At 36.1% G+C, this 24,330-nt stretch overlaps 1 protein-coding gene across 1 annotated transcript in view; it reads left to right on the plus strand.

Annotated features, from left to right (window-relative positions):
• LUZP2 (leucine zipper protein 2) overlaps positions 1 to 24,330 on the plus strand; it is a 209,685-nt gene that overhangs the window by 99,078 nt on the left and 86,277 nt on the right. The window contains exons 4-5 of the mRNA XM_050898228.1: positions 119 to 200; positions 7,676 to 7,738. Coding sequence (XP_050754185.1) covers positions 119 to 200; positions 7,676 to 7,738 — 145 coding nt within the window. The remainder of the gene's footprint in view (positions 1 to 118; positions 201 to 7,675; positions 7,739 to 24,330) is intronic.

Genomic DNA, 24,330 nt, shown 5'->3' on the forward strand with positions numbered 1-24,330 from the left:
ACACAGTACATCTGTCTGTTACTCTGAATAATTAAAGGTGCCTTTTCTTGAATCTGAAGAATTATTTCTTACTGGACACTTGTGATGAAGTTTGTCTTCTGTGTTTTCAACAAACTAGGGAAGAAATGAAATCTCTCCAGGAGGCCTTTCAAAAGCAGCTTAATGAGGCAGCTGAGAAAGCAGAAAAGCAGCAGGCTACCGTGAGTGATTCCCTGTCCTCTTTTGTTATTTTTGTTTGTTTCTTCTGTCTTTTTTTAATCCTTCTGCCTTGAGAATTTGTCATTAGCTCAAATAACTTCGCATGTAAAAAACTTGGATTTCAAGTATGTGTTAGTACTCTACAAGCTTTGGAAGAAAGGAGCTGAAAAAAGTTTGTATGTTCAAAAGCTCTAAGATCCCTGTCTTCACTGATTTCTGTGGGATTTAGGTGTCTGTATACACTTTTGGAGACTTGGGCCTAAGTCCTTTCCCTGATGAGGTTATCTTTATGGACCTCATGTCTCACCTATACCAAGGTACACTGTCATATACCCATTGACTTTTTTGGAATCACCACCGATTTTCAGCAACAAAATAGATAGTGGAGTGTCCAATGTTGACCATAGTAGATCTCATTATCACTATAGGAAGGTATTAAGTCCCATTAAGATTTCATTCTTTAACAAAATTCTCTTTCTGGACAAATTGTACAACTGGTTGGATTTTTGTGTAGCACTGTAATGTTGTGGGGCATAAATAGCCACATTTTGCTATTGCAGAAAAAAAAAGTAGAATCATGTTTTCTGTTTAATTCTAAGATGTAAAAAGGAAATTTTTCATATGTTGGTTAGTAGTATTCCTATAACACGAACACCACTGAGCATAAATTGACTAGATAATCTCCAGAGGTCCCTTCAAACCTCAAGTGTTCTGTGATTCTAATTCTGGACTTGAAAACAAGCTGCTAGAAGGGTTTATAGATCTATTTTTAGTTTCATATTGGATAAATACTGGTTTATTTAGTAAGATTTTACTGTCTTCCAGGCTCACAAAACAATGGTTCCTCCAAGACAGATGTTTAAAAATAATCACTAAATTTAGCAAATACTTACAAATGCGTTCTTTTGTATGAATGTGATTAGTATGTGGCTTTACGCCCTTGGTGAACAAGATGTGAGAGTGCAGGTTTTACATGCTACCTTCTAATTAGAAACAATGTAGATTTTGAACTAAAGTATTCCTTTTGCAGGTTTCTTTCAGTTAACATGATTTTTGAAAACACTTTTTTTCCCTTTGTTGCTCAGAAGTCTGAAGGGTAAAGATACTGTTTTACCTGTTCTTGTGTCCCCCACAACATATACTTAGTGGATTTTTGTTACTTGTAATTTTGTCTAGAGAACAAAACCCCTTTTTTGCTCTTGAGGGGAGAAAAGAAGCAAGCTGAATGCTGTATTGAACTTGAAAAGGATAATGCATTTTGGGGGTCTTTCTCAATAGCCAGGGCAGCTATTGCACTTGTTTTAAGAAGGTTTTGTACTGAGGCCAGATATATAGTCCCGAAATAAGAAAAAATGAGAACCTAGTTGTCTCTGCTAAGTACGCAGAGCATGCTGGTCAAAAGATGTCTTTTTTCAGGTGCACGGATACTTTCCCACTACCTTTATCAGCACAATGAATTCTAGGCTTACAAATTAAAGGTGGAAAACGTATTTCATTATTTAATCTCTGTATTAGATTTTGATATTCAAGACTAATTCAGCTGTGGGTTAAATAAATCTCAGATGTAGTGAATGGATTATTGGCTCTGTTGTTCTTTGTGATATAGCGCTTTTTTAGCTTGAGCAGCAGTGCCGTGTCTAAATCCAGTCCACACCCTAGCACTGGGAAGAGCACAAGATTTGTTCTACGCAGGTCAAACAAAATCTATTGTTAACTGTAAGCAAAAGTACTACCTAGTGCAGAAACCAAGAAAAACCCATCTGAGTGTATAACAGAACTTGGCTTGGAGTGTTGTCAGCTGGTTAGAGAAACTGAATTCTTGATCTGTATTCTAAAACTTGCCGATAATAGAATATTAAATTTGCCACTGATTTTAAGGAAAACAGAACTGTGTCCTTGGTTTGTGACATTTATTTCTTTATGCCTCAGGGTACAATGTATATAATGAAGCTCACCAATACACTGAGACTGAATGAATATTCAAAAGGTGCTTCAGGATCCTCAGATGAAAGCTGCAATGAAATGGAAATAAATTATTTTACTGTCACACAGGGTTACTTTACACCCGGTTTCTCCATGTGTTTCACATTTTTCTGAAAGCAATATGAATGTTATGAAAGAAGGTCTAGGCACTTTGAGGCAAGCCTAGCTAGAGGATGGGAGCTTGAATTTAATTCTAATTTAATGAATTGTGAGTCTTGTTTCTAATCCGATTTAAGCACATTTTATTCTACAGGATTTGGTGAAGTAAATCTTGATTTTCATCAGAGTAAATAAGAATAGAATTACATTTCTCAAAGCCAAATGAATAAAACACTGGAGGGGGGTTGGCAATACATATTTCTTTTCTGCACTTGCCAAGGAGGCATAGTACAATGCTTACTTTATATTAATTGGCTGTATATATTCAACAGGGAACACCTGCCTGAAGATGTTCCTTATTAGGTAAATGCCAAAGTGTAAGTAAGAATTTACAAGAGTTAAGTCAAATTACATGAAAAATAACCTGGAAAGTATTCAAGGACTCTGACCAAACTAAAAGAACAAAGGAGACGCCACCGCAATACATTACACTTTGCATCCGCATCTTGTGCAATGTATGGCAAGACTCTTCACTCTCAGTTGCACAAATGATTCATTAGAAACAGTTATCAGTGTTATTGTGCATGCTTATCCATTTTTTTGGCCCTTTAAGGCTAGACAAGCCAAGAATGGTAGGCAGCTAAAAAGTTGCTGTTCTGAGGATCTGCTGAAGTGTTGGTGGGTACAGTCTCTCAGAGAGCAGCCAGTGGAGCTGCTGCTAGGTAGTAACAACTCTCTGAGGGTAAAAGCAGCAACTCAGGCTTGAGGAAACAAAAAGGAGGTGTAAAGACATTTCTGTTCTTCACAGTACCAATCACACTGAGGACTGACCTGGGGGCCCTTAGCAGGAGTGAACACTCCCTTTCTGGGTTCTCCGTCTTCTGCATCTGTAGCACTAACATATGAAGAACAGCAGCAGTCTGTCTTGGGACAGGTCTTTTCTAGAAAATATATGGCAGACCTCGGATAAATTTATGCCTCTTGTTTCAGCTGCTCTATCTGGGATAGTAAAATGTGCAGAGGAATACTAGTTATGATAAGGATGGTTTAAATTTTAGAGTAGTCCTGTGTTGCAAAGTTCAAGGTCAAATACAGTCTTCCAGAAAGCCTTGGGTTGTGAGGGAGCTTCTCTACAGACCATCTCACACTAGAACTCTGGATTATTTGTATATCAAAAAGCATTTCTTAAATAGATAGAACTTGTTAGTCAGAAGTACCATACTGGGTTTAGTTATACAACATGTATATAAAATGTGTAAGACAGAATTCCAAATAACCCATTGTCCTCTTTAACAGTTGGTACAGGTTGACAGAGCTTTTTGTTCTGCATTTAATATCACATACCTAAGCAATTTATAATAGGTTGTTATGCAGTGAAAAAATTTATTAATAATGTCAAGCTGTATCTCTAAATGTGAAGTGGAACCACTTCTTCCAGAAACAGGATTAGGGACCATGGACTAATTTTCACTTTTGTTAATGAAAAGGCAGAGGGCAAATGACACATGTAACTTGAAAGTGGTTTTTTTCCAGTGAATTTGAATAAATAAGGTAAGTAGTGATTCTGTATCTCTGCATTAGGTTAACAGGCTCTTAGAGCTTTTTGGAGAAGGGCTCTTCACTTGACTGTACTTCATGCTATCAGCTTGTATCTTACGAAATAATTATTTTTTTTAGGAAGTGACCTCGAGGTTTCCCATTAACTGCAATTAAAGCTTATAGAAAGATCTGGATAGCTCTGGATGAGGGAGAAAATAAAGAATGAAACAGAGAAATACTAAAAACTAGTTTGGCTAAGTAGAATAAGCTTAGTCTGCCTTTTACATTTTGTTCCTGTTGGCATTTTGTATCATGCTAACAATTTTTAAAAAGACATGGTGATGGAATTGTTTGACAATACAATTATAGTACTGTCTGTAAAAATAAAGGAGAAAATGTGTCTGTGTAAATTCCTTTTTCCCAGTCGCTCAGTGTTCACTATGAAATTAAGTAACACATTATGTATGACTTGTAAAAATAAACGGTAAACAATATGGCTATTTTTAAATTAGTAGGGTTTTTCTTAGTAACAAAAGACTAACAGAATATGGGGAATTTAGTTCAGAGATATCCACCACCAAACAAGAATCTTAAGAACCATCACAAACTCATGCCTTCAGTATTTTTAATAAAAAGATCAGATGTTCATTTCACTTCAAAAAAATTTATTTTGTTTAGTAACAGCCCTTATGACAGGTCCTAAAGTCCTACATGTCTCTTTGACAAAAATCTGTTTTATTAATTAAAATATAACTTACAGCTTAAAAGTTACGTTCATCTAAGAAATCCTGGTAGGTAAAAATATATTTAGCTTTGCTTTTAAAAGTATTTAACACTTTGTAGAACACTTTTTCCCAAAGGAAAGAATATTTTCTATGTTTTAGGTAATGGCCTAACCAGTTCTCTCCGGCTTTTGGAATCAATTCCTACCTTATAACTTGAAAATTAAACCATGAAAAGTAATATTGAGTACGTTAGGATTTCCAGATATTGCCAAAATAGTTAGATGTTAATGAATGTGTTTCAATCCCATCTTAATTGCTCACGTCTTAGTGCTGAGCAAGATACAAGAAGTCTGGAGGTAAGCAAATAAGCATACAGCTGAGCTTTGACTGTGTGGTAATGATGTTATATTGGTATTCTTCCATCCTTCGTCTGTAGTGAATAACTAACTATTGTGTGACTCTTAGAATTAGATCACTGCCATCTGCTAAAGCATTCTGTATTTCGATGGGGGAAAATTTAATTTGAACATTTCAAGGTCACAAACTGCTGTGAGTAAAGGCCACTGGATGGAAGCTGTTGCCTTTAATAAACGTAATGAGCTCTGAAACACACAGAGCTCTGAGTACCTTGGATGTCTGTCTCCAGGAGACAGAAGCAGTGTCCTTGCTTAATATTGCAAAGTTCAGCCTTAGAACAATATATTTTCATTATGTATTTTCATAATTAGAGCTAGATAGTAATTAAAGGCAGCCAACATGTGGAAAGAGGTGAATGTCAAACAAGAACAAAGAGTGGGTAGAAAGGAGAAAGAGATGTAGAAAGTTTCTTAGTTTCCATTTTTCAGTTTCTGTGCCTTTTAATTTAGAGCTGGGTATCAATGTCCATTCTTGTTTAATATGCTATCAGGATTTGGTGACTGAAAGCAGAATTTTTACATCTCTTCTGGAAAATGGTGTTATGCCTTGTCCTTGGGACTGACTAAAAGCATCATGCAAATGGTCTGATACAGACTGATCTGCCTTAAAGCATGAAATTATAGACATAGATGCACTTAAATGGATAGGGTTATCTCTATATTAGCTCCAGCAGCCAAGCCGTATAAATCCCTCCTATGTAGCTCTCTATAGCTGTCCTTTATAACTAAGTGGTTCTTCAGTTAGAGATTTAGTAGAAGAGCTTTAAAAATGCTGTTATAATATGAAAGCAAAAATGAATGACTTCTTAATATTGGTATTATTTTTAAAAAAGGGATGTAAAAATTTTTTTTTAATTATTCTGATGAGCTAAACCAGTAAGTTTGCACTATTTAAGATGTCCATATCAGTGATATCAGATGCATGTGTGTATGAAAAGTAATTAACAAAGATTACTGGTTTAACTAACATAGATTGCTGGTTAAATTAACATTACTGTGGTGTCTTAAATATCTCTCCCCTAGAAGATCCAAGCTGATACTTACAAGCTATGTATAGAGAGCACACAGATAATAATTTTGGTATCATATCTCTTCAATTATTTCATATATATTCAGATTTAGAAGTGAAGTGCTTTGAAGGAATATTAATATTCTCTTGAGAGTTAGGACTAAGAAAGGGAACACTTTTTAATGGAGATCAGTATATTATTTTTGTCAGTATTTAATGGAGGCTGGAAAATCTTTTGAACAGCTGAAAAACCAAAACCCACCATGTGAATAGTTATTTTATGTTTTATCCCGTTAATCCTGATCTCATATTTTGATTGTGACCTTTATTTTTTGTTGTGCAATATCTTCATATTTATCATACAGTATACATGAACTAAATTTCAGTATTTGTGGACATGATTGTTAGGCAAGTGCTGAATATATTCATCTTCTGTTAAAACATCACCCTCACCCTCAGTGGTAGCTGGATGTGGAGTTAGTATTTCCACAACCAAACTGCTTAGACAAAATTTTAGAAGAGTTTGCAAAAGAAGTTCCATTTATGCACGTCAGGTGGCACTACTCTCATGGACCCCTTACCTACTTTTCTCTCTTAAGTGATGATAGAGTCCTCTGACTTCTCTTTTGATACAGACGAGAGTGATGTCAAGTCCAGTGATATTTTTTAAATTACTGACATCTGTCTACTTGAGTGTGGACATGATTCTAAGAACAGCTGTCATATCATGCAGATTCACTGTCATTTTTTATCTACATGACATCCAAACCATTAATCTCTAGGTCAATGTCTCTATAATCTAAATCTGTTTTCTTACAGAAGTTTTATTTTTCTTAAGTCTTCTGCAATGTCAGAACAACTGTAGTTTCTCATGAACGTAGGTAGACCTTTCTATCAATGGGGGAGAGAACGCAGCATAGGGCATTGGGTATATATGATGAGTATCTTGCTAATTAAGGTATCCAAGAGCATCCTCCTTCAAAGGGAAAGGAATGTGTTCTTTTAATCCTAGTTGTTATAATTACATCTTCCTTTCTCCCATTGTGTTCCATAAGCCTGAAGGAAAGCTCATCCTGAAAGAAACTTAGGCTGATTTGTAAAAACAATCTTTTAAACTGCATTTGATTAAATTCAATCTTAAAACTAAGATTGGAATTTCTACTTTCCAAGGCAAGTCATTGAATTAAATAGGAACTAAAGACCAGATTTGAATGCTTTCACATACAATACACTTTATTTCACAGAATCAAGGGGTTTATCTCATTAGGACCAGTACTGTAGCATTCAAATCAAATAACTGTGTTAGAAACCTGCTATGATAGATGTTGTGTTCCTAGAGGGTAAAAAAATTTTTAGATCATAAGATCAGTTAATATTGTTGTAAAAATCCTTAGTTCTTTGAAGATCACGTCGGACTTCATTGCAAAAAATAAACACTGTATCTGCTGGTGCAAAAGTAAAGTAAGTCTATTTATGTACAGTGATTTTCTTCTCTTGATTATAAGTTTTCTAGTAAATACTATGCTAAATGTTTGTAGATTTAGCAAATACCTAACTGTGGCCTATACCAATTTCGTATATATGCAGAAGTTTTTTTGGATTTTTTTTTCCCAAAGCTGTGAGTAGAGTGAAAAAATAATTACTGGTTAAACTGACGTTTAGGTACATTTCAACAACTCACACTCAGCATTTCTTTAAACTTGTAGATTAACTTTTTGAAGACTGAAATGGAAAGGAAGAGCAAAATGATCCGTGACCTCCAAAACGAGGTAAGACGAACATTTAATTGTCATCTCCATTCAGAGTTTACACTGAAAGAGATTATGGTTTGGCTTCATATTTAAAACACATGTTGTTGTAGTAGAAAGATAAAGCTCCAGTGAAATACTCCAAACACAAAAGCAAACAAAAATGGTGGTGTGCATTTAGAAATAGTATTTTATTGAACGCAACTGTTGACTCCTTGCTACTGGTGCATAGGTCCATAGTACACCTCTGTAACTTTTGCTGTGCTTATGAGTTGTGCTTTTTCAGAAAGCAATACTTAATTCAGTTCTATAGATTATTGATACACAGTGAAGCTTTATCCATAGTGTTATTACCTGCTTTAAAAATAAACAGCAAGAGGAGGAGAAAGGAAATACTATCTCAGAATTGAGATTCTTAATAAAATTTTAAAACCCCACATTCCTAAAATGTTTTCTTAAGCTTTACATGTCATGAATATTAATCCCAGATTGATCCCAAAATCCCAAATAAAACATAAAACATTTCTTATTTAATTTTTTTGGTATTAAACTGAATTTATTTAAAAATTTCATCTTGGAATAGAAACTTAAAACATTTGAGCAGCATAATATTTTTTTCCTCTTTATCTTTTTCTCCCCAAAAATTTGTCTAAATCAGGATATAGTTTCCCTTTCCATTGCTTCATTTTGCAAAGAACTTTGCACTTGAAAATATTTTATTCAAATGGTCTCTTGTTCTCTTACCAACCAGGCTTCTTGTCTTTATCTGTTCTGTTCAATTCTTACATTTTACTCTTCTAAACTATTCTGAGTTTGATGTGTATGAAAACTTGATCTTCTTAAAGCACTTACTTAAAGTGATCTCTGATGTCTTTGGTCTATGAGTGTGTATATATACGGTCAATCTGAAAAAAGTGCACCTTACTTTTTAACTCACAAAGGAAATATTGTCTGTTTCAGTTGCTAACGTTATTTAAGCCACGTTCTCAGTTGTCTTCATTTACAGTCACAACTGCCTTGCTTTCTTTTCCCACCTGTGATCATTGGATGCTTTGCAATTGAACCTGTTAATTCTAATAAATCATATCAGTCCGATCCTATTGACTAGCCATAAAAAATCCTGTCTCTTATTGGACACAAATAAATACTTCGTTAGTCAACATTCAAACCATCTGACTGTTAATGATTTTCTTAGGTTGGTCAGTAGACTTCTGTAATATTTAGTGTATTTATAGCACATTTTAGAAAACCTGCTTGGAAAGGAATCTTTCTTTTTGTTTCTTAAGTATTTGTTTCTCAATTCAAAGATGGAACGATTCAGCAACATTTTATTTCCTGATACCCTCCTGTCTGAAGTTGCAAGAGCTGACTGGGTAAACTGGATGTACTGGTGTTGCAAGTGTTTTAGGCCTATCATGGGGTCTTTCAGAGAAACATCTAACTTGCATACCTACAGTTTTATGTTTCCAATTGTGTGTCAGTCTGCAGAGTGACTAAAAATCTCCATCACTGCCTCGAATGAACGGGCAATTAAGAACGCTCAACATTCCTTCAATTCAAAACATAGATATGTTGACTTGGATACTCACAGATGTACAAATTCACACGTGTTTTTACATCTGTGTTTCTCTCTTCCTCTTAGGGAAAAAAGAAAAAGGAAGTCAGGTGAAATTCTGGGGTACCTGAGATCAGTGAAGGTACATCACAAATAAAATCAGGCCAGTGGCAAGCCCCAGGAGTCACCATGATCTGGTGGATGGCAGTCTGGGTGTGGCACAGTAGTGTGACTTCTCCCATCTTTTGAATTACAAGGACATAAGAAATGCTCAATGCTCCATCAATCTCAGTATCTTGTCTGTGACAATGGCAATAGCAAATGCTATTAGGGCAGAGCACACGAGCCTGCCTCACTTCCCACAGCATCTGCAATCACTGGGTTTGGGATGTTAGAAGATGTATCCCTCTCTATTCCCTGTAGCGTATGTTTATGAACCTGCTGTCCATTAATTTCTCTAAGTCCTTTTTTGATATCGGATACCTCCACAACTTCTTACACTGTCAAATTCCCTCTTACTTTGCTGTTTATGTTTAACTTTAATTTTTTTTTTTATGTCATTTCCTGTTCTCCTCCCTTCAGCAAGTTTTTCTAAATTCCGAGTTGTTCCCTGTGTAGCCTTCTTAGGTTTATAGAGTCATTCAAGGTTTTAGGGGCTTCTAATACAGCATTTTTTAACAGCTTCTAGGCAGTTTGTATGTTTTTTGGTCGTTTGACTGTTCCTTTCAGGATTTGTTACTATTTGCCTTATTTATATATAGTACTCTTTCATGAGATTGAAAGTCTGTGTGCTGGATTTATGTGTGTATTGCTGACCTACCACAGTAGTACCTGTTATTGCACTTTGTTAGCAGATGCAAACAGTCTGCCATTAGTTCCTCTTGAACTCAGCCCAAGGAAACCCTTGAGAACAAACCAGAAAAATGTGTTCTCTTGGGGGCTGCAGGGCTGGCTGCAGTCATTTACTGTGTAGCTTCTTTCAGTCACATTGCACATGTCTGGCGTTAAATGAAGCTTCAGTCTGGTTGGGGTCTCTACGCTGTATGAAGAATGAAAAAGGTTATGATTTCTCTTTAATATCTTGGCAAATCCTTAGAGAATAGATAAACACACAGGGGAAAAGTACACAAAAATAAAGTATAAACTATTTTAATATAAAAAAGTATAAAATTTTACTTATAAAACTAAAAATGTAAACTGAGTGGCAGTTTAAAATGTAAAATGTAATTTAAAAATGTAAACGTTTATGAGAGCATAAATATTTAAGGAGTACTTTTGTTATGTATCTCCACTATCGTACCACACCTTGTTGTGATTTTGAGTTTTTAGGGAAGTACTTTGTCTACAAAACAGCGGAGAAGATGGATAGGGGTTTAGTGAATCACTGAGTGAACAGTTTCTAGAGTCCTGTATAAATGTTATTTGGGGCATCTGTGATAGAGGCTTCTCAAAATGCAAAAAAGAAATAGCATATTGAAAAAGTATAATTAACCTTAGAAGTAGAGCAATGATTAAACTAGAGATACTGGTTTAGATGGGAAGTAGAACACATCAAGTAAATAAAACAAATTTCCCCTTTCCTGAGGCCTTCAGCGATGTGTGTTCTAGTCTAGCTCACCTGTTTCTCCTTCCTCCTCCATATATCCAAATTACATAGGATTTAACTATCATTCAAATGTTCCTGGAGTTATTCAAGAAGATCCGTCTGATTTATATTGCTCATCTCTTTTAGGTCATAAAATTAAAAAGAGGGGGGGGAAAGTTTTACTGAGGAGAAGCAAAAGGCCACATTCTTCTCTATGGAAATAGTGAATTAATGTCTAGATGCTCTAAATGGAACTACAGAACCTTCTGGTACTTTCTACGAATGTTTCAAACTTGATGTGGGAATAAAACGATTAAATCTTCCAGAAGGAGTATAACAACAAAGACATAACTAAGGGAAAGAGACTTAATATCATATGCAGCAAAGAGGAAATGAAGAGTAGAAAAAATGCAATGAAGATTTGGTCTTCTAAGTTTTCAAAATTGCATGAGAAGCGATAAAGGCTTGTTTCCTCCTCACCTCCCGCACCCACCCAAATGCCCCCCTCCCCAAGACACAAGGGTTTTTGCACACCTGTACATTTAAAAGCAGCAATGATATGTAGCTAAAAAAAAAAAGCAGGAAAAATTTTGATGCAAGTACTTGACAGTGCTTGCATTCAGATGATGTATCTGCCATTCTTTTATTAGTACCTTATCCAAACACATTCACATAGATAAATACTGGAAAAGTCTGCACAAGTGATCTGTTTTTTGTTTGTTTGTAATTTAATCAAGTTACCTAAAATATTTCCATTTTTTTACGTTGTGAACTTGCAAGATGTTCCAAGAGCTGTAGGGAAAGATTGTGGGCACTGTTTATTTTGCACTTATTTTAGGAGGAAACACAGAATAGTACTTGTGATTGAAGAAGCAATATAGTCCTAGTGTGCCTTGGAAATCAGAAGCTCCAGCATTCTGTTCTTGGCTCAGTCAACTAAACCTGTCTTGAGAGAGAAATTAGATTTGAGAGCATTGCTTAGTCCTTCTGTGCATCAGCTACTGTGTGGAAAAGGAACCAATAGCTATACCTACCTAATGGCTTTCTATTAAACTTCTGTACTATGTTTGCCAGTTCCCTAAAAGTAAGTCCACTAATATCAGTTTTTCTGGAATTTCAATGATTGTTTTTGAGGGTTTCAATAAGGACGTCATATTTTGACAAAGATTTGACTGAATTTAAATGGTATGATTTTGAGGAAACATTATGTTATCTACCTCTTGCCTTCAATTACTGAATATACAGTATGTTTTTAAAAATCTTGTTTGTAAGATTGAATGTGCTATATATTTAAATAATTGATAGCATTTTATATGTATTTTTTAAAAGTGCTATCTGCATACAGATATATAGAGACAGATAATGAAAATGGAATTCCTTTCATAGCTACATTTGTTCTTTCAAATATCACATTCACCTTCAGTTTGTACTGGCAAATTGTGAATTTTGCAATCTCAGGCTCTTCCATGACTGTAAAAATAATTCCCGATTTAGTTCTGTTCTTTCAGCGCGTGCCCTACCGCCATTCAGCTTTGCAATTCGGAGATAGGAATAGACAACAACAGCCTTCCAACTGAATGCAGCAGCTGTGATGTAGCATGTGAGGAGAGGACATTGTACTGAAAGGAAATTTTCAGGCCATTCAAGGCTTTGGGAAAAAACAGTTAACAAGAAAAATAGTCCCTGGTGTGGAGGGAAAAAAGCTCCAGATAGAGCACATAGGGATTATGTGTCTGAAAATCTTGTCTTTTTTAGAGGTCTCTAAGTGTTTCTTGCAATACCAGAAAAAATCTGTCAGACTTCCAGCTGTAACATTGTGTGGATGGTGTTAATGTACTCTAATAAAGAATTGACATGTAAACAGATAAGCTCTTATTTTGAGAAGTTTCTATTATTGACAAAGAAACCAAGAGGTTTGGAAATTCAGAAGCACTGGTGGAGCTAAGAAACTTGGCAAAAAATGTAGAGTAAAATAGAATATGTATAAAATACTTTAAAAATTGTCACTTTGGAGATGGCCTGTTACAGAGTGAGCGGCTCACTTCTGTCAGTCAAATATCATTTGTGGAAAATGATGCCAAAACTGCTCTAAAAATGAAGCTAAAGCAGGATACTGTGTTAACCCTTGTTTATATCAGAAAAATCATGGGTCTTAACAATTGCTATTTGGCTTTCAGAACCGATCGTTTTGGGTGGTGCAATTGTGAGTATGCATATACGTGATGGATTAATTTCTTAAATGAATGTCTTTTCTGCATTGACGTGTGTTGTGCATTTTGTTAGTTTGTCATTCATTTCCTCCTGGTACACCTATAAAAGCTATCTTCAGTTAAAGGTAAGTGTCCTAGCTGATGTACACTTGGGCGATTTCCTTGAGATAAATGAGTCAGGAATTTTCCCTAAAAGTTAATAAGTGGTGTATATTCTCTACTGAAAGGTAGTGAAATGTTATTCAGCTTTGTCACATGGACACTATAGTTGCCTCACATTAGACTTAGAAGCGTGTATAAAAAAAGGTTTGCTTTTATTTAAACGATTTAATTACATTTGATGAGATAAGAAATGACTGTCTAGCTTGTCATATTATCTTCGCGCAAAGCGTTTTACAATATCTCTGTGTATACCTACATTAAGGTATGTTAATATCTTTACAGATTTACAACAATCCTATGTATTTATAAAGTTGATCCAGTGGTTTATATCAGGCAATATATTTCTTTGCTGTTTAGGCTGTGGCAGAACTTTGAAAACCATGAATTACGTAAAAGATATATAGTAGTGCAGGCAATACAAAGTAAACCAGGAGTGGAAAATGAATTTGACTGTAGCTCTCAGTAATATGTGTTCTTTTTGCTAAGAAGCACAGTTTTAAATAACTACCTTGTAAACAATACTTTTGCTCTATTCATGTATAAATTGTGGTTATAGCTTTAGTGTCGAGTAAATCATCCTAAAACAGAATTTTCTCCAATCTCTCTGTGCTTAGCCGCACTAATAAAAGGTAAAGTCACAGCAGTTTAAAGTCTCACCTGATCTATAGGGAATTTCATGCCCTGCAGGGTGAATTCAATCGAATTGCATGGAATTATGGTGGGGAAAAAAACCAACAAGAAACCTCCTGTAGTGAAGCAGAAATGAAATTTTAAGGCTTTGAGACTGTATGCTGATACTCTATAAAGGAGGACATTGTAGTTCTTCACTCTCCATGCTCTGCAGAGAAAACTTAACTTTTTATTTGAAGTATAAAAGCCTGTCCCCCTGAGAAGAAAATTGGGTAAAGACCTGTTCCCTCTTTGAGTACTGCATTGGTTCTACAGTTCAGAAAACATCCACAAGTGTCAGAGGCAGGGGCACTGCCCAGGGAAAGGTGAATGAGCAGGAAGAGTACAGGAGCAGCTTCAGATGTCATATTCTGCTGAAGGGCTTTGAATTCAGTATTGTTTCTTGATTGATTACACCTTCTTTTGAAGTAAAATAAAGTCCTATTTTAAAAAATAATTTGCTTAAACTTGTTCTATGAGGTTTTTTTAATGAATATGATAAGCAAAAGGTGGAAATGCAGTTTAATCAGTTGAAAAAGGCTCTTAGGGGACAGTATATGAGATGATACAGAAAACAAATCCTACTGCATCAAGATTGTCAGTGAGATACATTTATAGTGATACAGCAGCGACTTCAGTGAATGTTTGAATAAGCTTTTGTTTTTAAAAGTTTTGTTTTCCTGACCTTGTAGATCCAAGAGCATAGGACCCATTTTCTCAGTTGCTGTTGAGTGATAATCAGAATCAGAGCATCAGTTAAGGGAATATAATGGATCTGCTATGTCTGGACCCTCTCTCCTAGGGACTGCCATATTTTTGGATTCTCCATTCATTCTTTACATCCAGCTCCAGGGTTTAAAGATTCACAGCCATGAGCTACTAGAAAGTGAAGGAGATGTTCAATAAAAATATTTAGGTAAAATGTATTCTTAACGAATGAAAAGATTAAATATATGTTAGGGCGCTCTTTTCATCCTGTACTTAGCCACAATGTTTAGAAAACTGTCTGCTTGGATTTTGCCCAATATTCTTTGTCTGTTGTCTTTTCAATTAACTGCAGTGTTGAAAATCATAGCAGTGTTCTTTTGTAATCTTGCTGAAGTCTTTCTGATGTCTTTACTCAGTTTTCCCATTCTGCCCAGGACACTTTATTAAATTCTTATTTCTGACATCCTCCTTCATTAAGTCTAAAATTCCTTCATTAAGTCTAAAATTCCAAAATGGGTCTGAATTCTTTACTTTTCTTACTCATCTAGTCTCAAATCTGTGTAATAGGCTTTTTATCCCTCAAGCTTAGTCTTTTTCAATTGTCATTTGTAGCAAAACATCATCCGTGGAGAAAAGAAAGAGTAATTTCCAATCTGTGCATTCATTTCCTTTCATAGGAAATTGCTACTGGTAATTAGTGCTCCTGGATACTGATGCTACATAATGTGGTAGTGTCTAAGGTAAACTTCTATAAACATTTCAAAGATCAGATTGTATAAGTCTTTGGGATAAGGGAGGTGCTAGAGTTCTCTGATGATCTCTGATGATCCTTTTTGTCTTATTTTTATGCAAGTATAATCAGTATGTTTGAAACTAAGGGTTAAGAATAGAAAGTCCTAGTAGTTCCTTCACTACATCTTATTTCAAAAAGGCAGCAAAGTGTGAAGTATAAGAGATTACCTTGAATAGTAAAGTTTAAAAGAGCTGTATCCCGTCCTTTGCACACGCAACTCTCAATGACATCTGTTGCAGCTTCACCAGGCAACAGGGGCAGCATGTAACCTAATTAAAATCTTTGAGCTTTGAACTTGTCCAGAGAGCTTTGTGAATCTTAGCGTTATCCAAATCAGTGTTTTCCAGCATTACAGATCTCAAGGGCAAGGTGGCTCAGAGCAAAGCTCCAGAGAACTTTAAGCGTACATGAAATTTTATAATTAGTGTAAAACTTGCCCTGAAGCTAGTGTAAATTTTGGCAAACAGGAAAAGAAAAGTGCTAATCTTATTTATTCATGTTATGCAGACAAGTGGAAAACTTTGCTTTTAGTAGCAAGATGTTAAAATTACCTAGTGGAAAGACCACTTCAAAGGAAGTAACAATGGTATATGTGGTTAAAAAAAAAAAAAGAATGTAATTCGATACTTCAAAATCTTGAGTAGACACTATTGATTTTTATCCTTAGATGAAATAATAAAAAAGCATTTAATAATCAAATTTCCATGGTTCATAAAGAAAGAGAAGACGAGCTGTTGATTTCATCATTACAAATAATGCTATCAATTACTGATGTTTGTCACTTAGGATGAAAAAAGAGGGATCGCCCTTGAGGAGCTCTGAGTCATCCAAATTCAATATCAGAGTATTCTTTGCCTCTGAAAACACCACATAGTACTTAATAGTATAAGAATTTATAAAGGGGTATGTGGCATAAAAATACACTTGGCTTATTAACTTAAAAAGTTGCTTGGTAAAGTTATGCTGCACCTGGAATGCTCCTGTCCTGGGCTGAGAGCTCTCTGGAGACTATGAAGCTCAGACTACTAGATTAGTTGGCAGGGACATGGCTCTCATAGTTATAACTAGATTTCCATGAAAGTCAATAAGAATTTAGAGAAAAAAGTCTGGCGAACCCCAAATTAATCATATTATGGTACACCATACAAAACTTCCCTTGATTTCAATGGAGAAGGCTTGGAGTGTTTGCATTTTCTTTAGGATCATACGGTTGAATACAGATGTTTATTTGCTAAGTTCAGTGGGAGCAGAAAGTGGTTTTTTAAAATATTTTTTGCTATTCAGAGGTTTAAATTAAACTAGACTGCTGTTGTTTTGTACTTTTTAATTTTAATCAAGCAGAGATGTAGCTGGAAAATGTCAGCTTTATATGGTGAGGTATTTTTCGACTGAGGGTTGATAGCATGTGACTTTATAAAGATTATAGTCCTCTCCTGAGACTCATTATCCTCTAGTTGTAATTTGATCAAACTAAATGCAATATTTAGAATGATAATTCCAATTATGTATAGATATTCAAAGAGGATAAAAACATAACAATAACAAAATACTTAACTGAAATCCATGTTAGAATTATTCTAGAAAAAAGCCTCACATAAAATTCCTAAGTTGTCGGTCATGTTACTACCTGAGCTAAGGTCTCTGTACAAGCTGTTCAGCTGTAATGTGACCCCACCATGTTGTTCTAAAAGAATTAGAAGCACATAAAACTCTTTTTTCTTGACAGCAAAAAGAATTGGTTGTCACCTACTTTGCATCTATTTCAGCCTGAAACCTTGGAATATTTTCAAATGCAGACATATTTGTCCCCGCAAAAAAATTCAGCGGGCTTAGGAGGGATGTTCAAATTTGTTCAACTCAAATACTTATGTATCACTTTTCCTAATAAATATCTCAGCCTTGCTAGGGAACTGCTTGCCTTAAAAATGTGCAAATGTTGATTATGCAGTGCAGTGGGAAGAAAACACTCTCAAATTTGACTGGCCTCTTCCTATAAAATCACTGCAGCAATTCACTATATATTACTCTAGTGATAGGAAATAGTTCACCCTCAGTGTCCAGTCAACATCATACTGAGTCTGAAATGTAAAAATTGTTCTATTTTGGGCCAAAATTGCCAATTTTCTGTCATCCAGAAACATTTTAAACGCCTTGGTTCTGGAGTCTTCTCTCCCACGCTCCCTTTTGAACACTGTTCAACCATATTTGGGGCTGCAGATGTTATTGGAGAAGGAAATATTAAATAGATCAATAGACTTGTTACTAATTTTAGGCATAATAACTCGAGTGAGTTGCATTGATTTTATTTAGTTGTCATTTAAGTACTGTATTGATCTTAAGAAAGCTGGTTTTATAGCTATGCTATAATTTAAAAATACATTTTTCATTAGACTGCCTTGAAGTGGCTTTGCCATATCTGTCCCAATAGTTTTGCCCATTTGTCAAGTTTGCCTGTAAAAGCCTTCCCATGGAATGAATCTTCTGTTCTTCAGAATTTAATTTCACAATTTTTACAACTGAAAATGTTTAAAAGAACCACTACAATAATGCTTGAATTACTCCCTTTTTTTAACGATCTCTGTCTTGTAAACAATTTAAAACATGCAGACTTTAATAGATATGGAAATGTTTCTGAAGTGAAATTATAAGGGTTTAATTAAGCAGGTGCTGCCTAAAGTATTCCGGAAGGTGTTGTCTTATCTCAATTTTCTTTTGTGCATAAGGATCTGAGTAGTATTTTATCAAATAGCGACATGAACTCAGGAAAGGTCTGCATGGATTAAAAAAACCTAAATTGTAAAAATGTCAGATTCATATGGTTCATCCACAAGCTGTGCTGTCTTTTGATGTATTGAAATTACTTTCTTTCAAATGTAAAACAGTTATTCTATTTCAGACTATAAATTTAATCCTGTATGTGTCAGGTATCTACTTCCTTGTTGTATGTGTGTGTATTTGTATGTATGTATTTGTGTGTACATTTAAATCAAAAACACTCTTTACATATATATGCAAAAACATATTTATGTGTGTACGAGAATATAACGTGATGTTAAAAAATAGCTTAAAAGTACCAAAATGCCAGCAGTTGGTTCACTGAAAACTGTAATGGCTCAGTTTCTCTGGATGTGCGCAGGAAACCTTTCTCTTTCTGGTATTGATTTGCTGATCTTATTTCTTGTATCAAAACTTAAAATCTTCCCATGTCACTCTCAAATTATTCTGTTTGTGGCAGATTTTTTGGTCCTTACATAACGTTATTTTTCAGTTGATTTCAGTGGAGTTTTGCTTATTTACTGAAGGATTTAATTTGATCTTAAATTTAAAGTACTTCAGGATAGCAGTGAGCTAGAAAATCCCCATTTTCTAAATTAGATTCAACAATTGTCTCAAGTACTAATTTATGGAGATGTATCCATTTAGTCTTTCTTAAAATAGCACCAGCCTGCCATCCTTAATTTTGACAATGGGCAGCTGGTATTCTGCAAGAACAAGTACCTTTAAACATGAAGGATTTTATGCCAGGGCCCATATTGCGAAGCAGGTTACCAGGACAGGTCTACTTGCACAGTAAAATAATGTTTCAGTGGAAGACCATGGGTTGTGCTGCGCAACAGTGGGCACGGTACGCTTCAGCTGTATGGCTTTGGGTGCTGTGCCACTGGGAGGCATGAAAAGGGATTTGAGGAGTTTTTCCTATGTAGAAAAATCCCTGGATGCCATAAAAAGCCAGAAATTGAAGCATCTTCATAAGAAATAGAATAGCCGTTAACAACTTCCTTCTGTTTGGGTATGTGTTCTTTTTGGCTGTTTACTTGTGTTTCAAAGGTCCAAGCAAGATGGTAGAAAAAATTGTGATGAAAACAAGGATGTTTCCTGTTGGGGTGAATGCAGGTGGTAGGATTATCTTTTGTTAATTTTGAATTTGTCGATTTCTGAGAAGAAACTGCTTTCCATTTAAAATTATGTATGTGGACAGCAAAAAATATTGGATATTAGAGATAGTAAAAGAGTTGTGTAAAACAAAATTCCCAGGAGACATGTCATCATGCCTTGTTTGATGGCTAGCTGTGGCTTCAGCTTGGCGTAAATGAACGAGTAGGAGTAGATGGACGGTTGGTCAGCCTCTCTGCTTGTGCTCTGCTGCATAACTTCAGTAGTCACGGAGAGCAGATGAATCCCATTAAGTTTCTGAGGTAATTCCCATGTATTGTCTGTATTAAATCAAATGCTTGCTATGCTGTAAATTTCTCATTTTTTCTGCTGCATAGAGTCTGTAGGCAGATTAAATTTAATGGACTTTTTTTTTTCTCCCTGAATTCTCAATAGCATAATTTGTGCTTTTAGAAAATCTTTTCTTGCTGTGCATTTGTGCATTACAACCATGAGCTTTTGTGTATTTGTTTTGGCCAATGCTAGGCACTCAGCATTTAAACTGTAGATTTTACGCTGATGAACTTTAAGTCTCAGGAGAAAAGAAGTGAAGATCTGGAACCTGAGAGTTAGGATCTCCTCCTTCATTTGCCAAAAAATGGGCCTAACTAGATCAAGGGAATATTAGCACCCAGGCGTGAAATTCATATCCTGTAGCTGTTCAATGGATGCTGATTAGTTTTGGGTAAAAGGTGCGATCTGCTATTTACCAATGCTTCCTTCCTATAGTGATGTCTGTCTCGTTGAATCAGCATGGGGATTCACTAAGATGCCTGATGGGGCAGCAATTAATTCTTGTTATGAAATCCATTTTTTTTTTTTGTTCTTTTTTACAATGCTGTCACCTTATTTTAATTTTTACAAAAAGATAAAATGTGGCATGGAAATTCATTGTGAAGAGCACATTATTTTTAGCAAAACTGTAAATACGACATAGCCAAGAACCAGTCAAACCCAGAACTGCTGAGACAGATATAAGGATGCAACGATTCAATAGTCTTCATGAACTACTTCTGCAAAGCCCCCTATCTATATAGTATGCCTCTTTGATATACTCTACAGAATCAGAATTTTTTTTTTTTTAAGCTTCATGCTGGCTCTTTAAGCATCGTTTTAACAACACACAAGAATTGGCTCACTGAATTGGCTCATATGATTATAGTTAATTGCATCCTTTTCTGGGTCAGAGGGTGACTGTTTTTCTGTGGCTGCAAAAGGCGAAAAAATAAATTTCTTGAACTTTCTATTGGTGCAACAAGCAAAAGCAAATCTAGTTCTATTGCTAAAATATGCACAGATAAATTAGAGGCAGTATTATGGCATTGCATTTCACCAATACGCTTGCTAGGTGGAAAATACTTGTAAATATTTTTCTCTTCATTGATGTAGATTTCCAGTGACCGTTGTCAACTCTTTTTTTTATCATTTGGGTAAAGCCTCAACTTATTTACATTTGAAAGAGGCAAGTGTGTATGTGCAGTTCTTAGTAATCTTATTTGCACTGCATTGCTTACTACAACTTGCATCCTCTGCACAGAGCGAGTACAGTGTAGAAAACAATCAGTTGGGTAGCACTTTGTGTACTACAGATTGCACGGTTGCTGTGCGTTCTTTAAAATTTCTGTAAAATAATACCCAATTCTTATGGTGGTTTAAGCTCAACGAATGATGTAGAAATGAGTAGTTCTAAGTTAATTATTTTTAATCATTAAACTGTCCACACTTTTTCCTTTGGAAAATGTTTGATTTTCCTTTAGTCATTCTGGTCTTTCTAGTGTAACTAGAAGTGTCCTGCAAGTGTTAAAAGGAAGGACATTAAAATGTAACTTTGCCCTAACCTTTGGGGTTTTTCTTCTATTATTGTTAGTGATGCTTTAGAGTGTATATTTCGAGATCTAATTCAGACTTCTTTTAAAGTTTGATTACATATACTTTTAATACAGCCCAAGTGATATTCCTTTGTTCCATTCAATTAAGGTTGACTTTAAAATAGTATTCTACATTTTTCATGCTGTAACTCTCTTACTTGCAAAGGTGAGTGGAGGAGCCGGACAGGACACTCAACACTGTAATGTGAAGTACTGTTAGTTTTTGCAAGCTTGTAAGCAGAACTGTATATTTATGGAGAGAATTCAAGACCATTTGCTTAAAAGAATGAGACTATTGCTGTTTGGTACGTGGATTAGAGGAATCACGTGGATTTTATAGGGGCTGCAGCCATTTTGTTTTGTAGAAATCTTAAGGAAAGTTTTTTAAGGACACGAATGCATTTATTTTGTGATTCCGAAAGTAAATGTTTAGCTTCTGCTGTCTTTGTTTGTTTGGTTTTGGTTGTGGGTTTGTTTGCTGGTGGGTTTTTTGGTTTTTGGTTTTTTTAATAATCTCAGGAACTGGGCTTCTTATTTTAGAAATATCATTGTAAAAACAGTATTTGTACCTGCTAGTTTTAATAAACCACTAATCAAATCTGCAGCTGTATAACTACTTTCAGGCCTCAGCAAAGGCGATTCAGCCATCTTAAAGTCCCAACAGAAGTTTGAGAAGTATTTGGACAGTTAGACCCATTTAGTTTCATCTGTTGAGCTTTGCATCAGGATCCCTAAAGTACACAAGTGTTTGCTGATTCCCTTATCTGGTTAAGCCGTGATATCAGCATCACCTCTGAGACGGATGACTTTGCTGCAGCGTGGGTGATGATAGCTTGGTTGGCTATTCTTTTTCACTAACCCCTAATCAAGATGCTGATTGTTCTGTGCCTTATTTTCCCCTTTCCTTACTTACCAAATACCTTATTTCTCTGGTGAATCAATTATTCCAAAGAACAATCAGTAGGACCAATTCTTAAACACACTAAAAGGAGATATTATCAGTTGTGTTAAACATAATAAGTATAATTGGGAATAGGACCACATACCTGCCTGGCTTGGCAGATTTAATGTCTACATCGTCAGGGGTCAGTACTGGGACGGGTGCAGTTTAACATCTTTGTCAGCAACATGGACAGTGGGGTTGAGTGCACCCTCAGCAACTTTGCCGATGACACCAAGCTGTGTGGTGCAGTCAATGCGCTGGAGGGAAGGGACGCCATCCAGAGGGACCTTGACAGGCTTGAGAGGTGGGCCTGTGCGAACCTCGTGAAGTTCAACAAGGCCAAGTGCAAGGTCCTGCACATGGGTCAGGGCAATCCCAAGCACAGATACAGGCTGGGCGATGAATGGATTGACAGCAGCCCTGCGGAGAAGGAATTGGGAGTATTAGTGGCTGAAAAACTGAATATGAGCCAGCAATGTGCGTTTGCAGCCCAGAAAGCCATTGCATCCTGGGCTGCCTCGAAAGAAGTGTGGCTAGCAGGTTGAGGGAGATGTTTCTCCCCTTCTACTCCACTCTCCTGAGACCCCACCTGCACTACTGTGTTCAGCTCTGGGCCCCCAACATAAGAAACACATGGACCTGCTCGAGCAGGTCCAGAGGAGGGTGATGAAGGCTATCAGGGGGCTGGAGCACCTCTCCTATGAAGACAGGCTGAGAGAGTTGGGGTTGTTCAGCCTGGAGAACAGAAGGCTCTGGGGAGACCTTATAGCGGCCTTCCAGTACCTAAAGGGGCCTACAAGAAAGCTAGAGAGGGACTTTTTACAAGGGCATGTAGTGATAGGACAAGGGGTAACAGTTTTAAACTGAAAGAGGGTAGAGTTAGATTAGATGTAAGGAAGAAGTTCTTCACTGTGAGGGTGGTGAGGCACTGGAACAGGTTGCCCAGAGAGGTTGTGGATGCCCCCTCCCTGGAAGTGTTCAAGGCCAGGTTGGATGGGGCTTTGAGGAACCTGGTCTAGGGGAAGGTGTCCCTGCCTGTGGCAGGGGGGTTGGAACTAGACTATCTTTAAGGTCCCTTCCAACCCAAACCATTCTATGATCAGGATTATGTCATGTCTTGGCTGTTAGTATTTCAAAGCATAGTTACTCATATTTGCCAGAAATGTGAGTCTATGAGTCTATGAATTTAAATCCTGAACTTGTGGGAATTTGGAATGACACAGCTTTATCATTGATGTGGGATTTGGATTTTGAGAAATAGTTATGGATTCCAAGACATGCAACTGTTGAGCAGTAAGTTCATTAAAAGATTGCTCCTCTGAAAATCCAGCTGCATTCAGAAATATTGAAATATATTTTGCAGTTAAAAACATACCACTTTTGAATAGTATGCATAGTCAGCTGTAGCTTTAAAAAGCATTCATGTGAAGTACACCTTCTGTGACCTAGAGCCAGATCTCTAAGATAGTTCTGAAAAGTATATGAGCATAGAAGTTATTAAATTTGCTGGGCAGATGCATTACTTAGATTGCCTGCCTATGACTGACAGACTAATATTCTATTTGATATCATCGGATTGGGTAAATTACATTTTTACATCCTTTCTTTTCCAAGACAAGTATTAATGTGAGATCTGCTGACTGTCAAATTTGCTTTCTTGTCCAAACCCATTAATACTTAGTTTCAACTAAAATAAAAAGGAAAAATCTAATAGGTATTGAAATATAAAGTACGGTTGAATAAAAAAAAAAAAGGATGAAAAATTAATCCTCCACAGATTTTTGTGGGTAGTCTCTTAGAATAAGTGTCCTGAATGTTTATGTATTTTGTGCAAAACAGAAAAGCTTTTATAGAGGGGATTAAAATTTCTACACTTTTCCTTCCATGACCCTAAAATACCAAAAATTCTGGGATTAGAGCACCCCTTTGAAAAGATAGCTATGTGGTATTGGATCTGCACTCATTAAGAAAGGGGCCAAGCTTATATCTTCCACAATCTCAGTGACATGCAACACGACAGCTCTCATTTTGTGAGTCTGTGAGGTGAAGGTGAGCTGCTGAACTGCTGAATGCTGGTGAGGCTGAGACCTGCCAGAAGCACCGTGTTAGTCGTATGAGGTTTTAATACTGTGGATTGAAGGACTAGAGAGCCGAGAGAGAGCGAGAAGATGAACAAGCATTTGTGTA

The sequence above is a fragment of the Gymnogyps californianus genome, chromosome 5 (genome assembly GCF_018139145.2).
Source record: "Gymnogyps californianus isolate 813 chromosome 5, ASM1813914v2, whole genome shotgun sequence".
In the NCBI taxonomy this organism is placed as follows: Eukaryota; Metazoa; Chordata; class Aves; order Accipitriformes; family Cathartidae; genus Gymnogyps; species Gymnogyps californianus.